The 26,430-nt window shown below is 37.2% G+C and overlaps 1 protein-coding gene across 1 annotated transcript in view; it reads left to right on the plus strand.

Moving 5' to 3' along the window:
- Positions 1-8,201, plus strand: part of LOC150087475 (uncharacterized) — a 77,139-nt gene extending 68,938 nt beyond the window's left edge. The window contains exon 7 of the mRNA XM_090372500.1: positions 7,953-8,201. Within this exon, the coding sequence (XP_090228626.1) occupies positions 7,953-8,086 (134 nt within the window). The 3' untranslated portion in view covers positions 8,087-8,201. The remainder of the gene's footprint in view (positions 1-7,952) is intronic.
- Positions 8,202-26,430: the final 18,229 nt, after the last annotated feature.

Consider the following 26,430-nt stretch of genomic DNA (forward strand, 5'->3'; position numbering starts at 1 on the left):
TTGAAATTCTTGTGCGGTTGTTGTTCAATGATATACTTGTGGTTTGTCTTGCGAGTGGTGCGGCTGTGGGATTGATGTTGTTTGCTTACATGTATCTCGCAAGTTAACTTTCTGATGTTAGGCAGGGTGGTAAATTCAAGCCACAATTGTTGTATCTGTTGCTCTTCATTATTCAATCTTGAATAATTTACCCACAGTGCCATTAGCAAGTCCATCAGTAACATCCACATTGATAGTGATGATTTACGGCTTTCTGATGGTCAACGGGAGCTCGTAGAATAATCTGCCAGTGTTGATAACTGACATTTTATAGAGTTTCTGGCAAATATGTGCTTTTTGCTCTGCATTTGTGTAACCCACGAAATCTTGCATGACTGATTCCACTTTCTCATCATTAACAGCTGTATCGAAAATTTTTTGATGCAGCTGTTAATGTATTCTTTGGATTGAACTTGCTCGCAGGTCAGTTTAGCTTCTTTACCTATATATCTGAAAGCCACCATCAAAGAGTTGCTCATTCTCTATCTCATTATCTTCATTGCTACGTAAAGGAGATGATCGGAGTAACACCGCATCGGTCAGATCATCTGAGCTCACTTGTTGCCATCATGAACGGAGTCACACGTAAATTTTCCCTGAATGTTATGATTATCCAAGATAAATGCTGGGAAAGGACAGTTCCTCTGAGTGCTCATCAAACAGTAAGCTTTGCGATACATTAGTTTCTCCTAGTGAGATTCTAAGATATTTATCGTTGCTCCACAACCTTTACTGTTGAGCGATGAGACTTTCCTTGATCAGAACTGCTTTCTTACATTGTATTTAGCCAAATTAATTTCCATGTGACTGTCACTAAAGAATGACTGATCTATTGTGATTTGATACAATCGATAGAGAGGCATGTCAACCAAATACTGAAGCCACGCTTTAACCACTTGCTTTCTTTCTGATAAAATACCTGGACTTGTGTATTTTCCTGCATTTTATATGCACTTTTATATAATGATCATCATCAATCTCTCTCTTGGCAAGCAATGGACCATCATGTTGACTGAAACAAGCACATTGATCACTTGGCCCAGAATGCCATATTGTCCATTTGTGTGTCTCAGGTGCCTTATCTGCATGAACAGGAAGCAAGGCAAAATAAGCCTCTCTGTCACTAAATCCAACTTCAGTAAATGCAATGGAATTTCTGGTAAACAAAGCCATTTGACTTTGATAGCATTGGAATGGTGTTGTTCTTAAGTAATCCTCTACAGCTACACACAAGGATCCTGTTGACATCAGCATCAAGAAATTCAGTGCATATCAATGGGGTGCCTCCGTAGCCAGGTGGGAAGGAGCAGCAGTGCGTAGCACACGCTTCTTGATTAGACCAGGGTTCGAGCCCGTCACCACCAAATACGGAGCATGCGGAAAGGTCAGGGAATGGCCACCGCATATCCCGGAGCAATATGGCCTTAGTTGCTAATGCTCCTAAAAACCAAAAAACAACAACAGCATGATTTAACAGCTGATTTCTTTGTGTCATTTTCAAACCAGACAATTGCAAATGTAGCATACAGAACAGAAATCATTTTTCGTAAATCTCCTTTCAAACTCTTGATATGCATTCTTACGTAAATAGTAGTTGGCATAAGGAAAAGGAACTTGATCATTTAAACTCATCTGCTCCTCAATTGAAGAAATTTTCTGTTGTACACAATTAATACTCTCTTCAGGTACATCATTGTTAGGTAGAGTGGCATTGCTGGTTGAAAGCACTGCTAAATCCAATGCTTGATTTTCTGTTTGTTTTTTAAGCAATCTCTATAGTCTTTTTTGTTCTTGTGCTCTCATTGCTATCTTTGTCTTTATTTTCTTAGGTCTTATTGCTTTCATTCTTGCTCGACACTCTTGAGAATGCTCTGCACTTGACTTGCATTGTTGAACACCCTTTCCAAAATTATCAATGTGAAAACTTCTATAGTGCCACCTAACAATGGAATATAATGAAAATGTGGGACTGCAACAATGCAAATACTATTGTATTGTATTGTTGCAATCATACTATTCAACAAATGGCTACAATCAAATGGTAATTAGGCTATTGACTTGGATTTCAATTCGCTAACCTCTTCCAAGCCAAGGATGTTTTCACATAAAATAAAACATCTTTTGTGCAAACAAGGTAAACACGTTTTTTTTTTTGTTTGTTTTATTGTGTTTTTCTAATGCAGTTCGACAAAATTCAAAACCAATTTACAAAATTTTGTAAATCTGTTCACTAGAACTCGAGATATCGTAACGATAATGAAAAATGCATCACGCGTTCTAATCACACTACTAGTGAGTGCTTGGCACAGACTAGTGGTGGGAGCATGGGAAGTGCCTCTGGTAGAAACTGTGAATGATGTCACTTCCGTGGCTCAATTTTTGTGACCGATTGGATTTACTCTGTTGTAAGTGCTCCAAGGATGTTTCACATAAAAATTAATTTTTATATCATATACTTGGATTTCAGGAAGACTTTTTATCTGTTTCACATAAAAGACTGCTGTGCAAACTGGAGCAATGTGGCATTAAAGGCAACTTGCTGCTATGGATAAAGGGATAGTTTAGTGGGAGAAGACTGAAAGGGGTTATCAATGGGCACTGCCTTTCGTAGACTAATGTTATTAGTGGGGTCTCTCAGGGTTCAGTGCTGGGCCCATTGTTGTTTTCAGTATTTATTAATGATATTGACGAAGGTATATCAGGCTTAATGTCTAAGTTTGAAGATGATAGCAAAGATTGGCAGGGTAGTGAATGACAGTAACAAGCTAAGCTACTACAGCAAGGTCTAGAAAAATCAGGCCAATGGGCTGAGAAATGGCAGTTGAAGTTTAACATTGACAAATGCAAGATACTGCATAAATTAATCCCAGATTAACATACCAACTGTGTGGTACTACACTCAGGGTAGTGGAAAATGAAAAGGACCTGAGGGTAATTGTAAAGTCTGATATGAAGTTCTCTGAGAAAGTAGACAGGCTGCTAGGACAGCATATGTGGTTTTGTCAGTAATATACAGGAATATTTCTTGTGTATAAGGAGGTAATTATCTGATTGTATAAGGTGATGGTTAGGCTGCATCTTGAGTACTGCATACAGGTCTGGAGGCTTCATTTTAGGAAGTATGTAGATCTGGAACAGGTGCAGAGAAAGGCAAAGGTGAAGGGAATAATAGGGTGGTTTTACCAAGAAAGGCTTCAGTTCTGCAAATTGCAGCATCTGGAGACTCTAGTCACCTGCAAGGAGATCTGACAGGTGCTTTAGGCCTTGAAAGGATTGAGTAAGTTCAATGTTGATGGCATTCTTTCTTGCAGAGATTACACATGAGGAGGGGGGGCATAAATTCAAATTGAGAAAGGATGGTTGCAGGATAATTGTTATGTGGAAATTGCCTTCAGCCAATGGGTGGTCGATTGGTGGAACAAAGTTCCACCTGTTGTTGTAAAAATGAGTAGTTTGAATAAATTCAAGAAAGAACTAGACAAATTCCTGGAAGGGATGGACAGGTGAGGTGGGTAGTTTTTTTTTGGCTGCTACTCTATGAGCTTACTTTCTTGCATAATTTTCCACTAGTAATACTAATGTCTGAGTAATGTTTCTTGCTTTAGAGACACCATATAAATGATTATCTGCAGTGGAGAGTGGTCAGCAATTTAAAATTACACCAAACCAATATTGCACAAGTCCTGAATGGCTACTGCAATATGATATTCTGGTTGTGCTGACAGCTTCAGTCCCCAAGACAGAATTATCCCAAAGGGCTGTAAAAGATCAAATCAACCTACTGTATAGGGATATAAATATTGTTATAGTCCACAACAAAGTTAAAATAATTTATTAAAATAAAATAAAAATTAAGGTACATAAAATATATAAAATAAAAATGACATAAAAATATATACAAATTAATAAAACAGAATAAAAAACAAAATTTCAGAGGTAAAAGTATTATGTAAAATATAGTGTCAACAGAAAACTTTTAGAAGTTGGCTGTGTCCTTTATCAAATGATAATATTTGACTTATTAGTATTAATACTGGAAAATGATGTAATAAAAGAAGCTTACATCATCACCCATAAAAAAGCTATCACTTCCCATTATCACCTGTCCATCCGGTGATAATGTCTAACAGTTTGTCTAGTTCTTTCTTGAATTTATTCCAACTGCCCACCTCTGCAACACCATATGGGATTTTTTCCAACAATCAACCACCCACTGGCTGTCTGTCAGCAGATTTCCATACACCTGCCTTGCAACCATTCTCTTCAGTTTGAATTTATGTCTCCTCATGTGTAGTCTGAACAAGGAGTAAGATTCCATCAGTACTGAGCATACTCAATCCAGTTATGGTCGTAAACACCACAATCAGATCTCCTTGCAGGTGCCTAGTCTCCAGGTGCTTTTTTTTTTTTGTAGAACTGAAGCCTTTCATGCTAAGAGTACCCTTTTGTTTCTCTCACTAATCTCATTGCTGTTTTCTGCACTCATTCCAACAAATCCACATCCTTCCTAAAATGAGGCCTCCAGACCAGTACAGGTAGTTCCCGACTTTACAAGTTAATTCCTAGCATGCGCTTGTAAAGCAAAAACTTGTAAAACGGAATTTATTTCCCATAGACATAATTTTAAAAACAGGGGTTACGTTCTCAACAACGAAATTAGTTTGTTTAAACAATGATTGATTTATACAAAGAAATGAAATTGTAGCCTGTAAAACAAGCACCTTATAATAATAATAAAGAAATTATTTATGACTTAGAAATGTTAAAGAATGTTTATTCTTCATCAACATCAACTAAATGTACACTCGTTGATCACTCACTATTGGCTTGGCACTCGTTGTTGGTTTGTTGCACAAGGAGTCGTCTTCTTCAGAAATGCTTCAAGAGGCATTTGTTTCGAAGAGAAGATTCTGAAAATTTATTTATGTTTTTTATATGATTGAAGATTTCAGTAAAGGAGAAACACATTTCACCATAATAACGTAAAAACCCACACAATTCCAGTTATTGGGATTATTGAAAATGCAGTAACATCAGGTTTATTACCCTTTATAAATTGCTTGCACTAACAGAAAAGCCCAATAAACTGGAAAGTGCAAATTGTTTTGTGGTCGTGACCTCCAGAAATGTGCTTTAGAAAATTATCACAAAATTGATTCTTATAACAGAACATATTTACGATGAAAGTGTAGTGCATATTAATGATTTGAATTGGTAACTAATACAATTTACATTATAAAATGACCTTTTAGAGAGATAAATAGCTTAGTTATATAGCGAAAATTTCAACTTCCGAGATCTTGGAACGAATTACCAAAAAACAATGTTTTATTGGATTCACATTATGATATTCTCACAATACAATGGTGTCTCTGGAATGGATTAATATCGTAAAGCGGGGAACACTGTATTGTATAGCTATGCGCATGGTTTGAAATGTGGTATTTATGAATTTAACATTCAGTTTTTTATGTCTATATTTTTGATTCTGTTGATACTTGAAAAAAAACAAAGAACTCGTAAAGTGGGAACTGCCTGTATACAGTAATCAAGATATAGCCTGACCATTGCCTTATACAATGTGATAATCACCTCTTTATCCCTGCTGGCAAAAATTCGTGTATATCATTCACAAAACATCATGAGCTGTCCTGGTTGCCTGTTTGCGCTGCTCATTCTTTTTCATTCATGGCCACTGCCCTCTATAGGATAAATAAGCAAACATGACAACAAAATATAAATATGAATGTTGACCCAGCAAATTGACAGATCTAAACTAAATACATCTATGCAAAAAACAGAATTTATTTATTTTTATTTATTTATTTACTTCTGTTTATTTATAAGCAAAAATAAATAAATAAATCAGAATCCAATACTTAATGCAAACCAAATTAAAGAATAAGTTAAAACATTATAAAGAAACCAGCAGATGGTTGTGAGAATTCAATTAGAGAATGGGACAGAAGAAATATACAAACCAAAGAAGAATTTGGGGGAGTAGGGGAAAGAAGAAACAGAAAAAATGCAATAGATAACATTATATCCATATAAAAAAGTAACTTTATTATTAAAACAAACATGGTTATGTTTGTTTTTATCTAAGGCTCTGATAGAAAAGGGAACACTATTAAGGAAAAAATTCAACAAATTAATATTACAATTTTGGTTGTACTTGGCAAGGTGCAATTCTGTTACTCAGTACCAAAATGCCCAGTATTCAAAATAAAATAAATTCATAAAAAATAAGAAAACAAAGCAGCATTTGGTCCCAGCAGTGCAAACATAACTTCCCACAGAAGGCGGTGTACATCTAAATCCACCAATGCATGAGTGCCAGTTTCATAATAAGTAAAATTACATACAAGAAACCTCACTGTGTGAGGTTCCCTATATGTATACATTAAGTTTTTGCATTTGTTTCATGGTAACACTCTCTCTCTCTCTCTCTCTCTCTCTCTCTCTCTCTCTCTCTCTCTCTCTCTCTCTCCCCCCCCCCCCTATTATGTTCCTCTGCATAGTTTTATGTTGGTTTTATTGCATGGTTTTATATTGCTGACCATGTTGGCCCTGTTATATTGCTCAAGATTCAATATCTACACCTAAAATAACTTGCACCATTTCAACTGTTTCTTGCCTATTATCCAAATAAAAAATGAGGCTAAAGTGGTGCATAAGTAAAACTAAAGCGGTGCAAAAAAAAAACATTCCATGAAAGGACTATTTTAGTAACTAGTTCTCTCATGGAGTGTTTTATTTTTTTTTTGTGCACCCACCAGAGGGCTAAGGACCCTGCTTTTATCAACTCACTCTACTTCCTATCAAGACATTCAGTTTCTACTCATACCTTTTTTCAGATATTTCCATGGGCACTGTTCTCAATTAGCCTCTAATTCCATCTCCTTCTTTAAGTTAACCCAAACAACTTTGCATCAGCTAGCCTACATCTTTTCATAATTCACTCCAAACTCATTTGAACAAACTTTTCCACTACCTCATTTATTCTTCTACTTGTTCTTTGGAATGACCTTCCAAAGAACAAGTAGAAGTATAAATGAGGTGTGCATTTTCTGAAAATTAGAACTTACACAAATTTAAGTCCAGTTCAACAAGTATTTTCTCAATCCTTGACCCATACACAGCTAGAGTACTATAATATTAGTAGGAAAAAAATGATGCAAAGAAAGCAAGGTTGTACAGTGTCAGCCATAAAAATAAAAAAATACTAATTCTGTTTAGCTATCCGGCCATCCTTCTAATAATTTTTCCAATTCTTTAAATTTATTCAAACTACCTGCTTCCATAACATCAGATAGAAGTTTATTTCAACAAAGAATTGCTCTTCTGTACAAAGGCAGATTTCCATCCATCTATCCTACAACCATCCTTTTCCAATTTAACTTTAAGCCCTCCTTTCATGTGCCATCTCAGAAAGAGTAGGGATCCCATCAACAGTTAGTTTACATGACCCATTAAATCCTTAAACACTTTAATCAGATTGTCTCTTCACAGATGCCTAGTTTCCAGATTCTGAAATTTACAAACCAGTGCTTAGGTAGCAACTTATCCAAAATTCTGGTATATCATTGGTGGCCAGCCTGCTTACTCAGAGATATTTGTGTTCAACTATGCAATTACCTATAAGTCTTTTTCATTCTCAACTACTTTAAATTTGGTACCACCCAAATAATGGTTATGCTGTTATGGGATTACTGATACTGTGATGTACAGTATCTTTCATTTATCAATGTTAAACCTCAATTGTCACTTTTCAGCCCATCTGCTTAATTTGTCCAGGTCTTCTTGAAGTATCATATATAGGATCTCTGATAATCTTTCATATTTTGGATTTTATATATATATATTTCACTATTTTTTTTCTTTGAAACTATTAAACTTTTTCTTATTTTTAGGTGGCCTTGCCGGTCTTCTAATAGGAATGATATTTTTGGGCGTTGCATTTGGTGCCATTGGATTTTTTGGTTATTCTTACTATCGTTCTAAGAATGCTGGAGACGGACTTAAAATATCATTTGTGAAAACCTAGATATAATGTAGAAAATGTAATTTAAAGAATTGCGATGCTATACTTAGCATTTTCAATTTGTAGTTGTGTTTCAGCATAAAAGATTTCAGCTTCATCCAATCGTCACCATACTCATCACCATAGTGAATTGTTTATAATCATAATGATTTTAAGACTCTGTTACTGTTAATAGATTTAGTTTTGTGTAAAATGTACATAAGTTTGGTGTTGAAGACCTGCCTGTGTTTTTTTGTCAATAGATGTATCTTGAATCAAATAAAAAGAAAAAATATGCTTTGATTTTTATCTTTCTTTAAAGTTAAAGACAGCATTCTGTTTAATTTCTCTATGAACAGATAAATAAAATTAAGTGATGAAGGTTAAAATTCTTTTAAACAAGTGTCGTTCCTGTGGAAACTCATCTGCATGTGGGAGGGAGATTCAATTTTACCATATTATATGAAGCACAGTATTCATTGTGTTTTATGTAAGATCAAGTCTTAATCAGGTTGTTGCCAATGGCACTATCTTAAAATTACTTTCTTTTTATCTGAAACATAAGTTTTTCGATTTTTTGTATTGTTATGCACCATAAGATGCATTTTTTTTTAATAAAAAGCATTACCTAGAATTTCCAGGAACCATATGGTCTGGAGGTATACAAATGCAAACAGTAATATATATATATATATATATTTTATCTCTAGTTGTGGGTAGAGAAAGTAGAGACAAGACATCCAGGTGGCCTTTTGAAAAGACTAGTTATTTTAGCATGTGACCAGTTCAGATCACATGTAACAGAAGCAACAAAAAGAACATTTGCTGAATTAAACAGAGTTATCTGTGATTCCAGGAGGCCTTAGCCATCTACAGCTATTGGACATCAGAATTAACAAACTCATTAAAGCAATCATGCATGAAGAGTAGACTAAATCACAATTTGACTTAAACAGGATGAATGAATCAACCAAGAATGTAACAAGTCTGTGGATAGGTAAAAAATTCATGGAAGTTGCAAGATTATGAGACAGCTACCAATCTTTCAAGATATGTGGAATCAGCAGTGCTCTTGATGTCATTGATGATGATATTAAAGGTGATGATGTGCTCTTTGAAGAAAGTGAAGGTTCAGACCACAATATTAATGAATGTGACAGTAGTGCACCAAGTTTTCAGCATTCTACAATGAGTAAAATCTTCATTCTGTACACTGATACTTTGTTTAATCAGCACTTGTGAATTTGTGTTTCAAATACAGTATACTCTTTAAAATTAGGCATCCTCAGAGATTGAGGGGGTGCCAAATGCAATTCTCAAAAATTACTCAAAGCCTTGGGATTAAAATGTTAGCTATATTACAACTTTGAAAACTCTGCTATCGTATACCTCATAACAACTCACATCACTCATCGAACAACTTTAACAAAGATGAGGCTATCACTGCAGCCTCATCTTTGTCAAAGTTTAAATCCTGTTGGCTGAGAAAAAACATGAAAGGATAAGATATTTTGCAAGCATCTTATTAAAAAAAGAAATGTCACTCTTTTTTGTGTGGATCCTTAAAAGACAAATACAATCATTGATATGACTGCTAGATTACTTCTTTAATGTTTCTGGATTATAAACTGTTGATTTTTTTTTTTTTTTTGTAGAATGTGCTAGATTCTAAATTGCTGGATTGTACAGATTACTGTTTATACAATAATTTTTTTTCCCCCAAAAACTGCATTTAAAATATGGGCATGTCATAGTCTTATCATTGCAGAAACAATGGGAAATAAAAATAAAATTTTCTATAATCATGGCATATTAATAATTTTGAATTTAATGATCCAAATATATCCTAGGTATCAGTTTTCTAAAAATTTAATTTTTTAAATGTATATTACAAGTGTTTTTGCAACAACAATTAGGAGAAAATAAGTTGAGTACATTGGATCACCCCAGAATAGTGCCTAGCATGGCCTATGCACAAGGAAAGGAATACATCCAATTTGAAGTCTGATATTCTAAAGCTCTGTTGGTAGTAAAGTGCAAAAATCTTGAACTACTGTAAAAAGACACACTATAGGAAAAGCATTTTTATGATAATCACAGCATAGATTTGTGAAGGGGAGATTTTGTCTGAACAATCTGATTAGCCACTGAGATAGTTACTAAGGAACTGGATGCAAATCATGTACAAAGATTTCAATAAAGCTCTTGATACTGAACAAATTGGAGCAGTAATGCATTATGGGCAAGTTACTGCCATGAATAAAAGGATGGTTGAGTAGCAGAATACAAAAAGTGATTGCTAATGGCCATTGCTCTTCATGGACTAATGTTGTTAATGGAATCCTTCAGGGTTCAGTGTTGGGCCCTCTCTTACTGTTTTTAACATCAGTTTAGGCATATCAAGTTGATGTTGATGATGTATAAACAGTGGTGAGCTATAGCCGGCTTGCAAGAGCCTATTGTTATTTTTTTGAAAATTTGTAAGCCCATTGTTGAAATGATCATTTATTTTTCAAATGAAATCCTGAATTTAATTATTGAGTATCCAGAGCCAGAACTACAGAAAGGTGAGCGGGGCCCCGTCCCCAGCATTTTAATGGCACAATCAACTAGTTATGTATTTTAAAATTGCTTCATTTTTGAGTTGATTACAGTCAGACCTCTGTTTAACAAACTTTTTTTTTTATAGCAAATTTTTTTGAATTCCCCTTGGTAATTACATTTAAAATAGTCTCCGTAGAATGAATGGATTAAGAGAGACAACTTTGTACGCATTGTTCTCACCTCTGGCCTTTAGGCAATTTATGTAATTAGAAAGTGCAAATTAAGGGTGAGCGGTATTACTGTTCCACAACATTAGCGGTGTCCGTAAAACCTATGCAGCCACATTCCGAGAAGTCATGCTAGTTAATGTGCTTTCCATATCCAGTCAGAGGATTAAGAAGAAGCTCCAACACAGATAATAGCCTCTGGTCAACCCGTGTTGTGGTTCCCCCTTTACTCCGACAAGAAGTCATGTTTTTCAGAGAAGTGAGTGAACCACGCATTTCAGTAAATGTCTCCTGTCTGTTTACATGGTCGCAGTAGCTGAATATCCGATTGATTCCGATATTTTGCACGGCATTCAAAGAACTAGTGAAAGTAGCGATGTCGAGGGGGGAGGTGGGGAATGAGGCAACTAAGATATTAAGTAAACTTTCTGAAGATGAAATTTTGGCAGATTTGGGAACCATGTTGAGGCTTTCACTGTGAAGAAACTCTTCCAAAATATAATGGCATACAGGCAATAATTAAAAAAAAAACTGTATGGATTATATCACCAATCTCCAAAAAACCAGAGTGAATTAAGAATTATTGCTAAAAAACTTGATGTGGAAACTATAAAGATCTGTCGTGTGTTCAGGCCACGATGGGCAGTTGTAGCTTGCAGACAGCAACTGAGGAATTATCCCGCTTTGTGCAAACATTTTGAATCAGAAAGTTAAATATTCTGGAATATTAAATCGACTTTTTGATCTGGAATTTCTTAACGATTTAGCACTAATAATCGACATCCTGCAGGAGCTCTCTTACCTTTCAGAAGCTTTATGAAGTCACACCATCATTATAGTAAAAGCAGATAATAATTATTCTAACAGTATCGTTAATTTGAAAAATTCTGAAGGAAATTATGAAGCTAAAATTTGAGAGCACGTTGAAGTTGAAAGAATTTGAAGGAATCAAAATCGAAATAAGAACACATTTAAAAAATTACCTTGTGACAAGTTATTAATGCAACAGAGTAATTTTAAATTAAATAAAGAAAATAATGATACTATTGATGATGAGGAATTGAAAGAAATTTTAAACATATGCTGTCCAGAATTGTGGAATATGAAAGAACTTTCATATCCGTGGCAAGACGGTGAAAAAGAAATTTAAGTTTTCTGATAAAATATGAAATAAAAATTAATGATTTTAGAGATTTTGTCGAAGACGGTTTATCTTTAAAATAGAGTGAAATTCTCTCTTCAATTAAGAAAGCCAGAAATATCTTTAAAATCATTGTGATTAGCAGTGCTGAAGCTAAGCAAGCTTTCAGCATAATGAATAATATTGTGACAATTAAACACATTGCAGATTATGATGACCATACATCTAAATGGAAAATCACTGCTTCAATTTGATCCAGATCATTACGTCAAATCATTCCTCTGTAATCATCACTCAGCTATTGAGCAAAGCAGAAGATCGACAATAAATATTAATAAAGAAGTAAATTCTATATGGCAATTTTTAGAATAAATTTTTCTTGAATATTTGTATAATAATTTTTTTCATGTAATCTATAATTTTTGTGTACCTTTTCTAGAAAAGTTCGTTTTTTATGTACAGTAGACTTTCAAAATAATGGCACCTTCGGAGATTCAAGGTGCCATTATTTTAATTTTTCTATCATCTAGAAAGTTTTATTTTTAATGTATTTAATGTAGAAATAATGAGGCCGAAATAGAAATATTAAGAATGCAATTTTATTAATTGCACATAAAAAAAACAAACATGTTGACTATCCAGTGTTATATTCTGCCTTAGTACCTTCTGCTTACGCCCTATTCTAATTTCTTTATTACATCAAGTTTTGTCTGTGCGGATAGCACAGTGGTATCTTCACAGTCCACCCCACACCAGGTGGAAAAGGCCCAGGTTCGGATCCCATTGATGACACGAGGAACTTTTATATGCTTTTTTCACTGTGTGGCTGAGTTAGTGGGTCTCAGGAGTAGATAGCAAGGTTTCCCCCCAGTAAACGGGTTTTTCGCCCAGCAAAACGGGCAAATCAAATCAAGCAGAAAAAATACGCAATTTACAGACACAATACACATGGGTATATGAATTAACATTCATGGTGACATTAGCATTACCATTAGTAGAGGCATATGATGCAACATATGCAGCATCATCCAAACAAAAAAAAAAAAAAACCCCACTCCCATTTCATCCCTCCGTTCTTTCAAAATACCTGTCCAGCTGAGCCTTAAATTTATTTAGGCTATCGACTTCAACAACAAGGGATGGAAGTCTGTTCCACCAACAAACTACCCGCTGGCTAAAGGCAAATTTCTACACATCTATCCTCAATTTGAATTTATGCCCTCTCAGGTGATTATTCTGAGCAAGAGGAAGAATCCCATCGGCATTGAGCATGCTGTTGTTGTTATTTGGTTTTTAAGGCCATATTGCTCCGGGGATATGCGGTGGTCATTCCCTGACCTTTCTGCATCCTCCATATTTGATAGCTCACAGGCTCGAACCCCGGTCTAATCAAGAAGCGTGTGCTACGCACTGCTGCTCCTGCCCGGCTGGCTACACAGGCACCATTGAGCATGCTCAAAGCCTAGCCTACATCTGTCTTTCCTCAATTTGAATTTATGCCCTGTCAAGTGATTATTCTGAGCAAGAGGAAGAATCCCATCGGCATTGAGCATGCTCAAAACATTCAAGGCTTTATACACCTCTATCTGATCACCTTGTGGGTGCCTAGTCTCCAGACACTGTAATTTGCAAAACTTAAGCCTTTTTTTTCGTAAGAGCAACCCTTTGTTCCATTCACTAATCTTGTTGCCCTTCTCTGTACTCGTTCCAGCAGCTCTACATCTTTCTTGAAATTAGGCCTCCAGACCTGTATACAGTACTCAAGGTGTGGCCTGACCATTGCCTTATACAAGGGAATAATCACCTCCTTATCCCTGCTAGAAAAATTACTGTATATCATTGACAAGACACCATGAGCAACTCTTGCAGCCTGTTTGCACTGCTCAGAAAACTTCATGTCTGCCTGCACAATTACCCCCAGGTCCTTTTCATTCTCTACCACTGTCAGTGTAGTACCACAGAGTTGATATGTTGCTCTGGGGTTACTGTTTCCCATATGTAGTACTTTACATTTGTCAATGTTAAACTTCATTTGCCACCTCTCAGCCATCGGCTCAATCTTTCCAGAACCTGTTGCAGCAGCATAGTGTCAGTAGTGTCCTTAACAACCCTGCCAACCTTTGTTTCGTTTGAAAACTTGGACATTAAGCTTGATATACCATCATCAATATCATTTATAAATACAGAAAACAACAATGAACCCAACACTGAACCCTGAGAGACTCCACTACAATAATAACATTAGTCCACGATGAGTAGTGTCCATTGATTACCACTCTCTGTCTCCTCCCCCCTCAACCATCCCTTTATCCATAGCAGCAATTTTCCTCCAATGCCACACTGTTCCAATTTGTGCAGCAGTCTTCCATATTCAACAGTATCAAAAGCCTTTCTAAGATACAAATATATAATATCAGAGTTATTCCCTGCATCCAGTTCTTTTGTGACTGCATCATAGTATCCAATCAAATTGGTCAGGCAAGACTTAACAAAACCATGCTGTGTCCAAGCTATAACTGAAGTCTTGTCTAGATGATCCTGCAGTGCTTCTTTCACCTGTGCCTCCGTTAATTTTCCTGGAACAGAAGTTAAACTCACAGGTCTATAATTACTTGTGTTAACCTTTGATCCTGCACAATTATTGTGAATTTGTGAATTTTTGTGAATTTGGGTCACATTTGCACATCTCCAGTCTATGGGTACCTCCCCTGAGTCCAAAGAAGCTCTCCTAATTATGGCTAAGGGTTTGCTTACTTCCTTTGCTGCCTCCTTTATTATAACTGGATAGATCCCATCCACCCCAGGTGCCTTTTTTATGTTTATCCTCAACAATTTCTCCTCCAATTTCCTCTCAGTTATTGCAAAATCATCTAGCTCACTGCCAGAGTTTACTTCACCTCTGGCATTCCCCTTCCTGAATAGCTCCTCATGTGTGAATGTAGATGCAAAATACTCATTTAATTTGTTAGCCACCTGAGCAGGATCATCAACAGTTGAAACATCAATATCCAGTCAACCAATCTGATTCATCCCTTTCCTTCTAGAGTTTACATAGGTAAAGAACTCTTTTCTGTTTTTCTTTGCATCCTTTGCCAAGGATTTCTCATAGTCTGCCTTTGCCTGCCTAATCTCCTTTGTGACTTGGTTACAGACCAGCTTATATGTATCACAGGCTTCTGTGTCACATGTTAATTTATATGTATCCCATGCATTTTTCTTCTCTGCTATATGTCTCATTAGTTCATCTGACATCCATTTAGGCCTAAACCTTGAACAATATTTCTTAGTTGGTATGTAAAGCCTAGTAGCTTCCAAGATAAGTTCTTTGAATGCTTCCCATTTTGAATTTGCTGTTGGTAACATCATCAGTTGATCCCACTGTATAGAATTTAAATACTGTCAGACCATCGTAGTCGCCATTACAAAGGCAAAAACCCTTCCCTTTACCCCGGTTGTTGATAGTTACCTTTTTTTTTTTTGAGTAAATCCCACTTCAGCACACGGCACCTCCATAGCCAGGTGGGAAGGAGCAGCAGTGTGTAACACACACTTCTTGATTAGACTGGGGTTCGTGCCCGTCACCACCAAATACAGAGAATGCGGAAAGGTCAGGGAATGACCACAGCATATTCTCGGAACAATATGGCCTTAGCTGCTAATGCTCCTAAAAACAAAATAACAAACAACAAACAAACAAACAAACTTCAGCACACTGTGATCACTGCCACCTAGTGGTTCCTTTATCTACAGATTCTTAATGCATGAAGAATTACCACTGATAATCAGATCAAGAATATTACTCCCTCTAGTTGCCTCCCGAACATGCTTTTGTAGAAAACAATCATCCAATAAATCCACAAAAGCTTTGCTAGTGTGTGTGAGTGACCAACCCACAAATTCCAGTCAATATCTGGGAAATTAAAATCTCCCATTATAAGACTCTCTGATTTACTGGCCCATTCTATTTCCCTGTACAGTTTCTTATTATACTCATCAGAGTCATTAGGCCTATAACACACTGCTACTCTCAATTTTGATCTCCCAATGCTTGTGTCATACCACACTGACTCGACATTGCACTGTCCAGCGATGTCGACTGGCTTCATTCCTTGGATTTTATGTATTTCTTAACTAATAGCATAAGCCCTCCTCCCTTCCTAATCCTGTCTATCCTTTCTGTAGACGTTGTACTCCCCAAATTGCAGTTCTGCATCCCTTATATCTGTGTGACACCACGTCTCTGATATCCCAACAATATCCGCCATTGATGTTTTGAGCAATACCTCAAATTGATCAAATTTATTTACCAAACTCCTAGCATTGGTGTACACGCAAGTATACATGCACCTTTTCCTATTCTTAGCTACCCTAACACAACCCGTGTGTTTACTTTTACTGCAATGACTGCCAGGGTATTTCAGTCTCTGAAATACCCTGCATCTTTTTTTCCAGGCTGCTGCGCATTCCAATAGAAGCAGTGCAAGAATCACTTTCACCTCTGCCAGTGGCTACTGTTAATCTATTAGTCCTTGTATCCCCCCAAGCTAGCAGTTTTCCGACCCACCTAACACTGCCTCGATAGCATCAGCAAATATTCTTGCACCCTTTCTATTTAAGTGTATCCCATCCCTGTAGAAGCAATCTCTCCTGTTAACAAGTACAGACCAGGCTGAAAAAAAATTCTACCCCTTGAGCTTTGCACAATCTTTCCAGGGCCGAATTGATCGACAAGGCTCTCATCATATACTTCCTCCTATACCTAATGACCCTAATTGTAATAGTTTGGATTATATCAAGTTTGTCACTGTTCTTTTCTTCTCTGTAGATTTATTAATTTTAGGAGCCATAGTGAGGGATTTTTAATTTTAAAATAAATGTAAAACAGCAGTATCATCATCATCAGCCATTTTCAATCCACTGCAGGATGAAAGCCTCTCCAGCAACTTTCCAGTTCCTTCCGTTTTGAGCACTGGCCATCCATTTACTACTCAAAAACTCATGAATTTCATCTATCCATCTCCGCCTTTGTCTTCCAGGTTTTCTTCTAGCTCATCTTGGGTACCATTCTGTTATTTTCTTAGTCCATCTGTCATCATGTCTTCGAGCCATGTGTCCTGCCCAAGACCATTATAGTTCTTTAGTTTTGATAAGAATGTCCTTTACTTGAGTTTGCTGCCTAATCCATGTGTTTCTCTTCTTATCTAACAGTCTGATTCCCAATATAATTCGTTCCATTCTTCGCTGTGTAGTTCTTAGCTTCTCTTCCATTCTTTTGGTGAGTGCCCAAGTTTCACTTCCATAAGTTATGGTGGGGAGTATACATTGATTCATTATTTTACGTTTCAGACAAACTGGGATATTGCTCTTCAGTATGTGCCTATATTTCCTGAATGCTATCCATCCAAAATTTATTCTTCTCTTGACTTCCAGCCATTTATCATTATTACAGCTAATAACTTGTCCCAGATAAGTATATGACTCCACCTTTTCAATTACTGCTCCTTCAATCATTATTTCCCTTTCCGTGGCATACTTGTTCATCATTACTTTTGTTTTAGCCATATTCATCTTTAGTCCAAAATCCTTACTAATTGTGCATAACTGATTAAGATTTTCCTCTAATTATTTGGGATCGTGGCTTATGACCACAATGTCATCTGCAAATCGTAAATGGTTTAGGTACTCTCCGTTCACATTGACTCCTTTCTGCGACCAGTCTAATCTTCTGAAAGCTTCCTCAAGGGCAGCAGTAAACAGCTTCGGAGATATTGTGTCTCCTTGTCGAACTCCTTTCTCGATTTTAAATTTGCTACTGTCTTTGTCTAGTCTAATAAAGGATGTAGCATTCTCATATATTTTCTTCAAAATCATAATATATGGAGTATCTATGCCTTGTCTTTCCAGTGCCCGAAACATTGCCTTATGCTGTATGGAGTCAAACGCCTTTTCATAATCCACAAATGCCAGGCATAATGGTGTTTTATATTCATTTGTTTTCTCCATTAGCTGTGATATTACGTGAAGGTGATCCATAGTTGAGAATCCTGTCCTAAAGCCAGCTTGCTCTTTCGGTTGATTCTCATCAAGCATTCTTTCTAATCTGTTAGTAATGACCCTTGTGAACAACTTGTAGATATGGGATAACAAGCTAATTGGTCTATAATTTCCAATTTCTGATTTATCTCCTTTCTTATGCAGCAAAACTATGATTGCATTATTCCACTGCTTAGGCGTCACACCTTTTCTAATGCACTTTGTGAAGAGCCTTGCCAGTTTTTGTGTTATGTCTCTTCCTCCCAATTTTAACAACTCTACAGTAACTTCATCTTCCCCCGGGGCTTTCCGATTCTTCATTTTCTTCAATGCATGTTCTACCTCATCAGGAAGAATATTGGGTATGTCGTATGTGTTGCTACTTTGCAATCCATCTTCCCCACTGCTGGTATCATTCCCTCGCTCCTTGTATAATTCTCTATAGTAGTCTTCTGCTATTTGAATTATGCCTTTTCTGCTGTTTATAAGTACACCATCGCTATTCTTCAGTTTCAGTATCATTTGTCTTTCTGTATTACTGCTCATGGCTGCTGATTTACATCCTTTGTTTTCCCTTAATGCTTATTCTACTTTTCTTAAATATTTAAGAAGATTTAACTTCTTAAATATTTAACTTATTTAAGAAGTTAAATCTTCTTATGTCCTCTCTGAGTCTCTTTCTAATGGCTTTGCATAACTCAGTATACTCAATTTTCTCCCTGTCAGTGTTTTTCTTGCTCTTCATTTGTCGTCTTTGGTTCATCATGACAAGTGTTTCTTGACTAATTTTTTCTTCTTTGGATTTCTGTTTCCCTATAGGTTTCTTGGGCTTTATCACTTTCAGAAAGTTGTAATATTCCTCGTCGATATCTTGGTCCTCAGCAGTCTGCAGAAGCTCAAACTTGTTCTTAAGTTCCAGTACATACAGCTTTTTCTCCTCCTCTGTTATTTCAAAGACCTTTGTATTATTTACTCGAGTCAGTTTTTTCCTTTCCTTTCCTACATCTATATCAAGTGTACATCTTACCATTCTGTGATCACTTCCAACATTTACCTTATTCAGGACGGTAACATCATTCACAATATATCTTCTGTTAGTGAGGATGAAGTCGATTTCATTAGTTGTTAATCCATTTGGACTCTTCCATGTCCACTTTCTGTTCACCCTTTTCTTGAAAAAAGTGTTCATTACTGACAGTCCTTGAGATTCTGCAAATTCCACAAGTCTTTCACCTCTTTTATTTCTTTCACCAATTCCAAAATTTCCTATAGTTCCTCTTTCTGCGCTGTTTCGCCTTTTTCCAACCTTAGCATTGAAGTCCCCCATAATAATAGTGTAGTGGGTTTTCTGTTCATCTAGAAGACTCTCAATTTCAGTGTACATTTCTTCAACCTCTTCATCATCATGGCTCGATGTTGGTGCATAAATCATTATAATCTTTAGCTTGTACCTCTTAGAAATCTTGAATATTAGTCTTGACACCCTTGGTGATGTACTTTTGAATTCCAAAATGTTGTTTTTAAAATCTTTATGGACCAGAAACCCAACTCCACCTTCACTCCTTTCACTGTTTCCATTGGTGTACAGCAGATTTCCACTTGATAAACTTATAAGTGATTCATTTCTTCTTCTTGTTTCAGCCAAACCGATGATATTCCAATTCACATTTTCTAATTCCTTTTCCAGCTCTAATATCCTGTCTTCACCAATGAGTGATCGTACGTTATAACAGGCCAAGTTCAATTTCCGTGCATGGCAGCCTGGTCGTACCCAGAGATTCTTAGCACCCTCTGCTTCCACTCTGATCCTCTCGCTGCCGTAAGAGGGAGAGTGAAAGCTGCTGGGGACTGAGGGCCATTTGTATTGTTGTGTTCTCATTGCTGGAGGGTTTGGTCTTTTCCTCTTCACGCTGACCAGGCTTCTTGAAGAAACAGCAGTATAATCCGTGATATCAGTACAGAATTCACTTTGAAAATAGCAAATGTAAACAAATAAATAATCACTCCAAGACATCTGCCTGTATATATACATCCAATCACCAATGTGCCGTTATTTGGGGTGCTACTATTTCAACAGTCTACTGTAATATTTGTTTTTATATTGTAGAATGTTTTGTGATAGTATTTGTGATATGGGAAATATTTTATGTTATTTTTATTCACAATATTAAAATTTTATCATGAAAAAAATGTATCCATTATATTTCCCTAATTGTTAAAAAAAAAAAAAAAAGAAAGACGAATAAAAAATTGGTGCATGTGCCGAGCAGGTGTAGTACATGGTTTTATGTGAATCCTTCGCATTTCTTTTAGTTATTTTGATTTATATATTGATTACGAATTAAAAGAGCTTTTGTATTGTATATATTTTATTGAACATTCGCAAATTTTCATAATTTCTGGAAGACAAAATACAATGCATTTGTGATAATTAAAGTAAGAGATGTACACTTGCGATTGCAATGTTTCTAAATGTCTCTAGAAAACAGTGTCGATTGAAGTATCGAACTTGTAGTTGAAACGACATACGCAGTTGTTAGGGGCACTTAACAATGGAATGTTATGAAAATGCAAAACAAAAAAATAAATTGTTGAAAAATATTTGTATTTTTGTAGTCATATGACAAATACTTTTATTGTTGCAATACCATCATACCATTCAAACTGTTCAAAATATTGACGTCATACTATTCAAAAATTCTAAAAAGTTGGAACTCAAGATACTATCGTATCCAGGTATCATTGTAAAGGGGAGGGGGCATGATGACCAGGCTGACTCCAGATATCATACCGGTTGTGAAAAATGCGTCACATGCTCTAATCACACTACTAGTGAGTGCTCAGCACAGACTAGTAGTGTGAATGTGGGAAGTGCCTCTGGCAGAAGCCACAGATGACATCACTTCGTGGACTGATCAGATTTACTCAGCAGGATTCCCTAAGGATGCTTTACATGAAAACGTCTGCAAAACTGTGAGCCCATTGTTAAAATATTCATAGCTCACCACTGCATATAAAGATGGGCAGGGTGGTAATCAGGTTATGTTACCCCAAACAAGACCTGAATAACATATCATTGGATGGTATTAAACTCAAATTATAAATATTCATTTTCTAATTTTTACCTATATAGCCACTCTTTTTCTTGTTTCTGTGGCTAATATAATAAAAGTAATAATGAACTTTAATAATCCCAAGTTGAGTACATTGGATCACTCCAGAATAGTGCCTAGCAGCATCTAAGCACGAGGAAAGGAATAATACATATATATGTGGAAAATGAAAAAGACTCGGGGGAGGAATTGTACAATCTGACATAATTCTCCGAGTCTGAATGAATCTGACACGTACAATCTGACCTTTTCTGATTAGTGCAGAAAATGTCAGATTGTACATTTTCTGCTGCTAGGACAGCTGTTAATGATATACAGAAATTTTGCAGAAGTCCTGAGTATTACAAAATTTCCAGAAGTACTGCATACAGGTTTAGAAACCTCATTTTAGGAACTATGTGGACCTGGTTAGCACAAGTGCAGAGAAGAGCAACAAGATTAGTCAGAGGGCACAATAGGGTATTCTTACCATGATCTTCAGAAACTGGACTTCTGCAAGGAGACATAAGAGGTGTTTTTAGGGCTTAAAATGTGTTAATTAAACTAAATACTGATGCCATCCACACTCTTTTTTCGATGAGATGCACACATAAAGAGACAAATTTAGAAATCTTTATTGCAATAATAATAATAATAATAGTAATACAATGGATACATTGCAATAAGCCCTTCACAGCCACAATGCCAGGGGTTAACAGTAATATTACAATATATAAGAAAAAGAAATTAATAAATTAAATATAAAAATGCATATGTGAATGAATAAAAGTAAATACAGCTCAACACTCAAAAGTATAATACAATTATAAACATCACAATGTACAAAGAATATATAAGTGAAAAACTGCAAGGTTGGTTGGTAAGCCATCTTCATGTCATATTGCTGGATTGTGGCATTAAGGCGAGCTTCAAGGAGAAGGATCAGGGACAGGGAAGTACAATTTAAGGATGCGGCATCTGTACTCCTTATCACAAGAAAACTTATTAAGGTCAGCATCCAAAGACTGGGCACATGAAAGTAGCTGATATGGCAGAAACCTATCGGATAGGTGGAGACGGCTGAGATGTGGGCACAGAGTTGGAGTCGCTCTGAGGGAAAGCTGAGGGACTCTCCAAGAGCACAGGTCCCAGAATGATGGTGCCGAGATCTTGCCAGTGATCTTTTTTACAGTTGTGGTAAGGCATTTCATCCTAATCAGCGTGGGAAGCCAGTGAATTTTTATCAAACTGGCCATTTCAGTTGTCCTTAACTGTGGAGGAAGTTTATGTTTGTTTATGGCCCATTTTCAGTAGAAAAGAGTGGTCAAATTGTACTAGGGGCAGCAGATGCCCATACTTCTGCAGCACATAGAAGCGGAGAGTATACTGTGCTTTTTATATATCTTCTGGGTCGTTACTTCATTAATATAATGCAAATGCTGTTTGGCCATCCATTGGAGTCGAGCTGCCTGGGTGAGCAGCTTTTCCATGTGGTTACCAAAGCAGAGCTTGGGATCAAAAACAACCCCCAAATCAGTATGTTTCTTGACGATGGGAATAGGGGAATTGCATAGTGTTGGCTGAATATAGGAAGGCGTTTTCTTTAATGAGAATATCATAAATTCAGACTTTTCTGGATTTATTTTTAGTCCAAACTGGTTGAGGTAGTTTGCAAATTCCAGGAGTATATTGTTAATTGATGCTGTTATCATAAGAAGATCATCGTGTGGAGAAATCAGTGTGAGGAGTTTCATATCATCAGCATAACATAGAGTATCATGCCTGGACTCAACAAGCGGCGAGATAAGCGGTGTAAACAAGAGCCCAGATAAGACACCACCCTGTGGCACGCCTGAAGAGACACATCGCTCGTATGTTTGGCCGTGAACAGTAAGCCGGATTATTCTATTTTGAAGGAGTGAAGTGAGGAACTGTAGAGTGTCTCCCTTGATTTGATAATGGTCTGAAAGTAGCTTCAGCATTGCAGGAACGTTTATTGAGTCGAAAGCTGCTTCGAGGTCTACATAGGTGACTGCAAGCTCTGCATGAAATTCAAACGCAGAGAGGATAGAGCTGGTGGTGGCTAAGAAATTAGTCACAGCGGATCTACGAGGAAGAGAGTAGTGGATTTGATGAGGCTGATGTGGAAGAAGTTGTTTAGTTAAAATGGGGAGAAGTACCTTCTCTAGGAGTTTTAGAAGACTTGAGGCATTGGAGATTGGCCGGTAATGCTTAAGAAGAGTAGGAGACTGAATTTTTGGTATAGGCTTCACAAGGTAGATTTTCCACTGCTGGGGAAAGAATAGCCAAGACAGGATAGCCTGCTGTAGAGTAGGCTATCCTGTCTCGAACACTTTGCGACTGCTTCCATATTTTGTGCAGTTGCTGTTTTAATCTGAAGCTCATATTAAGATGGGGAGTCCACCATGCTCTAGACCGAGGCATAATAGAAATTTTCTTTGATGCTGCAAATATCGCAATCGTCTTAAGCCAATTAGTAAGCAGATTTACTGCAATTTAAAGATCACAGTTTTCCAGGACTGACCACGGGATGGCAGAGGCAGCCTCAACACATTTAGCAATGCTCAAAAATCTAGGACTAACTATTACTCTGGTGTTAGTTGAATTCAGAACATTGAAGTTTGGAGCAGGTATCTGTAAAAGAACAATAATTGGCTTGTGGTCCGAATTAAAATAAGTCTCTGGCACGTAATCAGGTGTGCAAGGAAAGAAGGCAAGGATGAGATCTAGTTGATTGTTACCTCTGGTCAGGGGGTCATTGATCATTTCTAACCCTGTACAAGATAGGTTTGACAGGAGCATTTGCTGAAGGTTAGCTAGTTGGGGAGGAAGATTAAAGTCTCCACAGACAAAGTGCAAGGCTGAAGGATGAAGCTGGTTAATGATCCAGTTTGATATTTCATGGATGCCATCATATGAAGGTGCTGGGGGTATATATATATATATATGGCAATTACATCTATAAGGACGCTATGGTAGCTGAGAGTGACAGCGAGAGCTTCGTATGCTGGTGTTTGGCTAGAAACTTGATGAACAAGTGAGGCCTGTGAGCTCTTAAAGAAAATGGCAACACTGCCTCCTCTTTGGCCAACTCTAGAAGTAAACGCTGATTTATACCCAGCTGGAGTACAAGATGTAAAAAATTCTTGGTCTTTTATCAAGCCAGGTTTCTGTGACACAGAGAATATCAATATCGCTAGCAAGCAGAATTTGATCAACGGTATCCAGTTTGTTGCGGAGGCTTCTAACATTCTGGTACAAGACTCTGATTATGCAAGTTTTGTGGATCTTTTTAAGGCAGGTGTTTCTAGTATTTTTATTCAAGGCAGGCTTTCGAGTTTGTTGATTCGTGACCCATGTTGGGATTCCTGAACTGTTATTCATTGGTGGTTGAAGGCTGATGGTACCAATTTGATGATGCCACTGTTTGTCATCACTGGTATAATTTTGAATTATGCTACGCACATTTTGAGAAATTGCCCGGAATGTGGGGCATTCATGCTTGTTCCCTTGCAGCGTTGATTGCTATTGAGGAGGGTGAATTAGTTGAGGTTGGTGACTCTTTTTCTCAGAAAATGGTCTGATATATATACCTTGGGGCCAGGAGGCTGGATCTATAACCTTTTGATAGACAGTGGGAGAACACATTATAAAGAAAGAGGCATAGTGTGTTTGCCGGCTTTTAAGCCGTTTAACCTGAACTGAGAGGTTATGTTCCTCGTTAAACATTCTCATTATAGATTCGGGAGATGTTCTAGGTCCAAATCTGGATGCAAAAAAAAGTTTCCACCAAAAAGCTTTGGTGGAAACTACCAAGATGTTATATTTCTTGGCCAGTGTCAGACAAGATTTGGAGGCTGTTACTAGGCGGGGCAAGGAGATCTGGTTATGAATATTAGCGTGATGGGAAAGGCAATCAATATTGATATCAGGAAGGCATCCAGAGGAATTTGAGGCAAGGTTGGCTGTGGTAATGAGGGAATTTTGTGTATCTCCAGATGGGACGTAAGTATCGCTAGAAGGGCTGTTGGTAAGCATACCAGCATATGACGTGGGCAGAGCTTGATTGGCGTTAATTGAATTATTGTTTAGTTCTGGGGCTTGCAGGGAGTGTTTATTATTTTCGGGTGGGTTCTCTGGTTGGGATACTTCTTCATAAGATTGCAGCTGTGGTTGGTCACCAGCCTTCTGCTGAGTGCATGACTGGGCCCTGCTAATTTGCTCAGTCGGAGTGTCTGGAGATCTATCTACTAATTGTCTCAAGTGAATTTGAGCATGGGAGCCAGGCTTTATAAGGCTAGGAGGTTTGACAGTTTGAGTAGTTTTTGTCCGTTTAGGTATTATTGGTGGCTGAGATGTCAGCTTTCCATTTTCGCTCACCAAAGAGCAGAGGTCGGAGAGCATATGTGTGATATATTTATTTTGGTTCCTCAGTGAGTAAACTTCATCCTTCAGATCCTCAATTTGGGACCTCAACTGGAGAATTAGGAGGACCAAGAAGTCTACGCTGTCTGGCTGTAGAGGAAGGGTCGACACTGTAGCTTCGGCGTTAATTCTTGGAGATTCATCTTCACGTTGAAAAGTACCTGTTGTGACTAGCGTCTGGTTTGAGCTGGAGGACACGTTAACGACCGAGGCACAATTTTGATCATTAGTTTCTGATGGAGAATTGGACTGATTAGCGCTGCATATATCGTGGTTGGCAATCCCGTCAGGTGGTGTTCCGTTGACCACTGTTTCGTCGCATGCGATGGTCATAAGTTCAGGCAACCAGTATTTGAATGTTGAATGAGATCAGTTAACATCTGGTGTCTGGCTGTAGAGGAGGGGTCAACACTGTAGCTTCGGCGTTAATTCTTGGAGATTCATCTTCATGTTGAAAAGTACCTGTTGTAACTAGCGTCTGGTTTGAGGTGGAGGACACGTTAACGACCAAGGCACAATTTTGATCATTAGTTTCCGATGGAGAATTGGACTGATTAGCGCTGCATATATCGTATTTGGCAATCCCGTCAGGTGGTGTTCCGTTGACCACTGTTTCATCGCATGTGATGGTCATAAGTTCAGGCAAACCAGTATTTGAATGTTGAATGAGATCAGTTAACATCTGGTCGATAGGGCTAGTTTCGGTCTGGGATAGAGGAAGTTCAGATATTTCAGCGTCTTCTCCAAGCCATTATATATAAATAAATAAAAATAAAGCTCCACTTGGTGTTATGGAGTGGATTGTTTGAATGTAAAGATGGATTGGACAGGTTATTGGAAGGAATGGGCAAAATGTAGGTAAGTTTTTTTTTTTTTTTTCGTCTT

Source organism: Mastigoproctus giganteus, chromosome 4 (assembly GCF_048544385.1).
Source record: "Mastigoproctus giganteus isolate SK-2022 chromosome 4, ASM4854438v1, whole genome shotgun sequence".
NCBI classification, from domain to species: Eukaryota; Metazoa; Arthropoda; class Arachnida; order Uropygi; family Thelyphonidae; genus Mastigoproctus; species Mastigoproctus giganteus.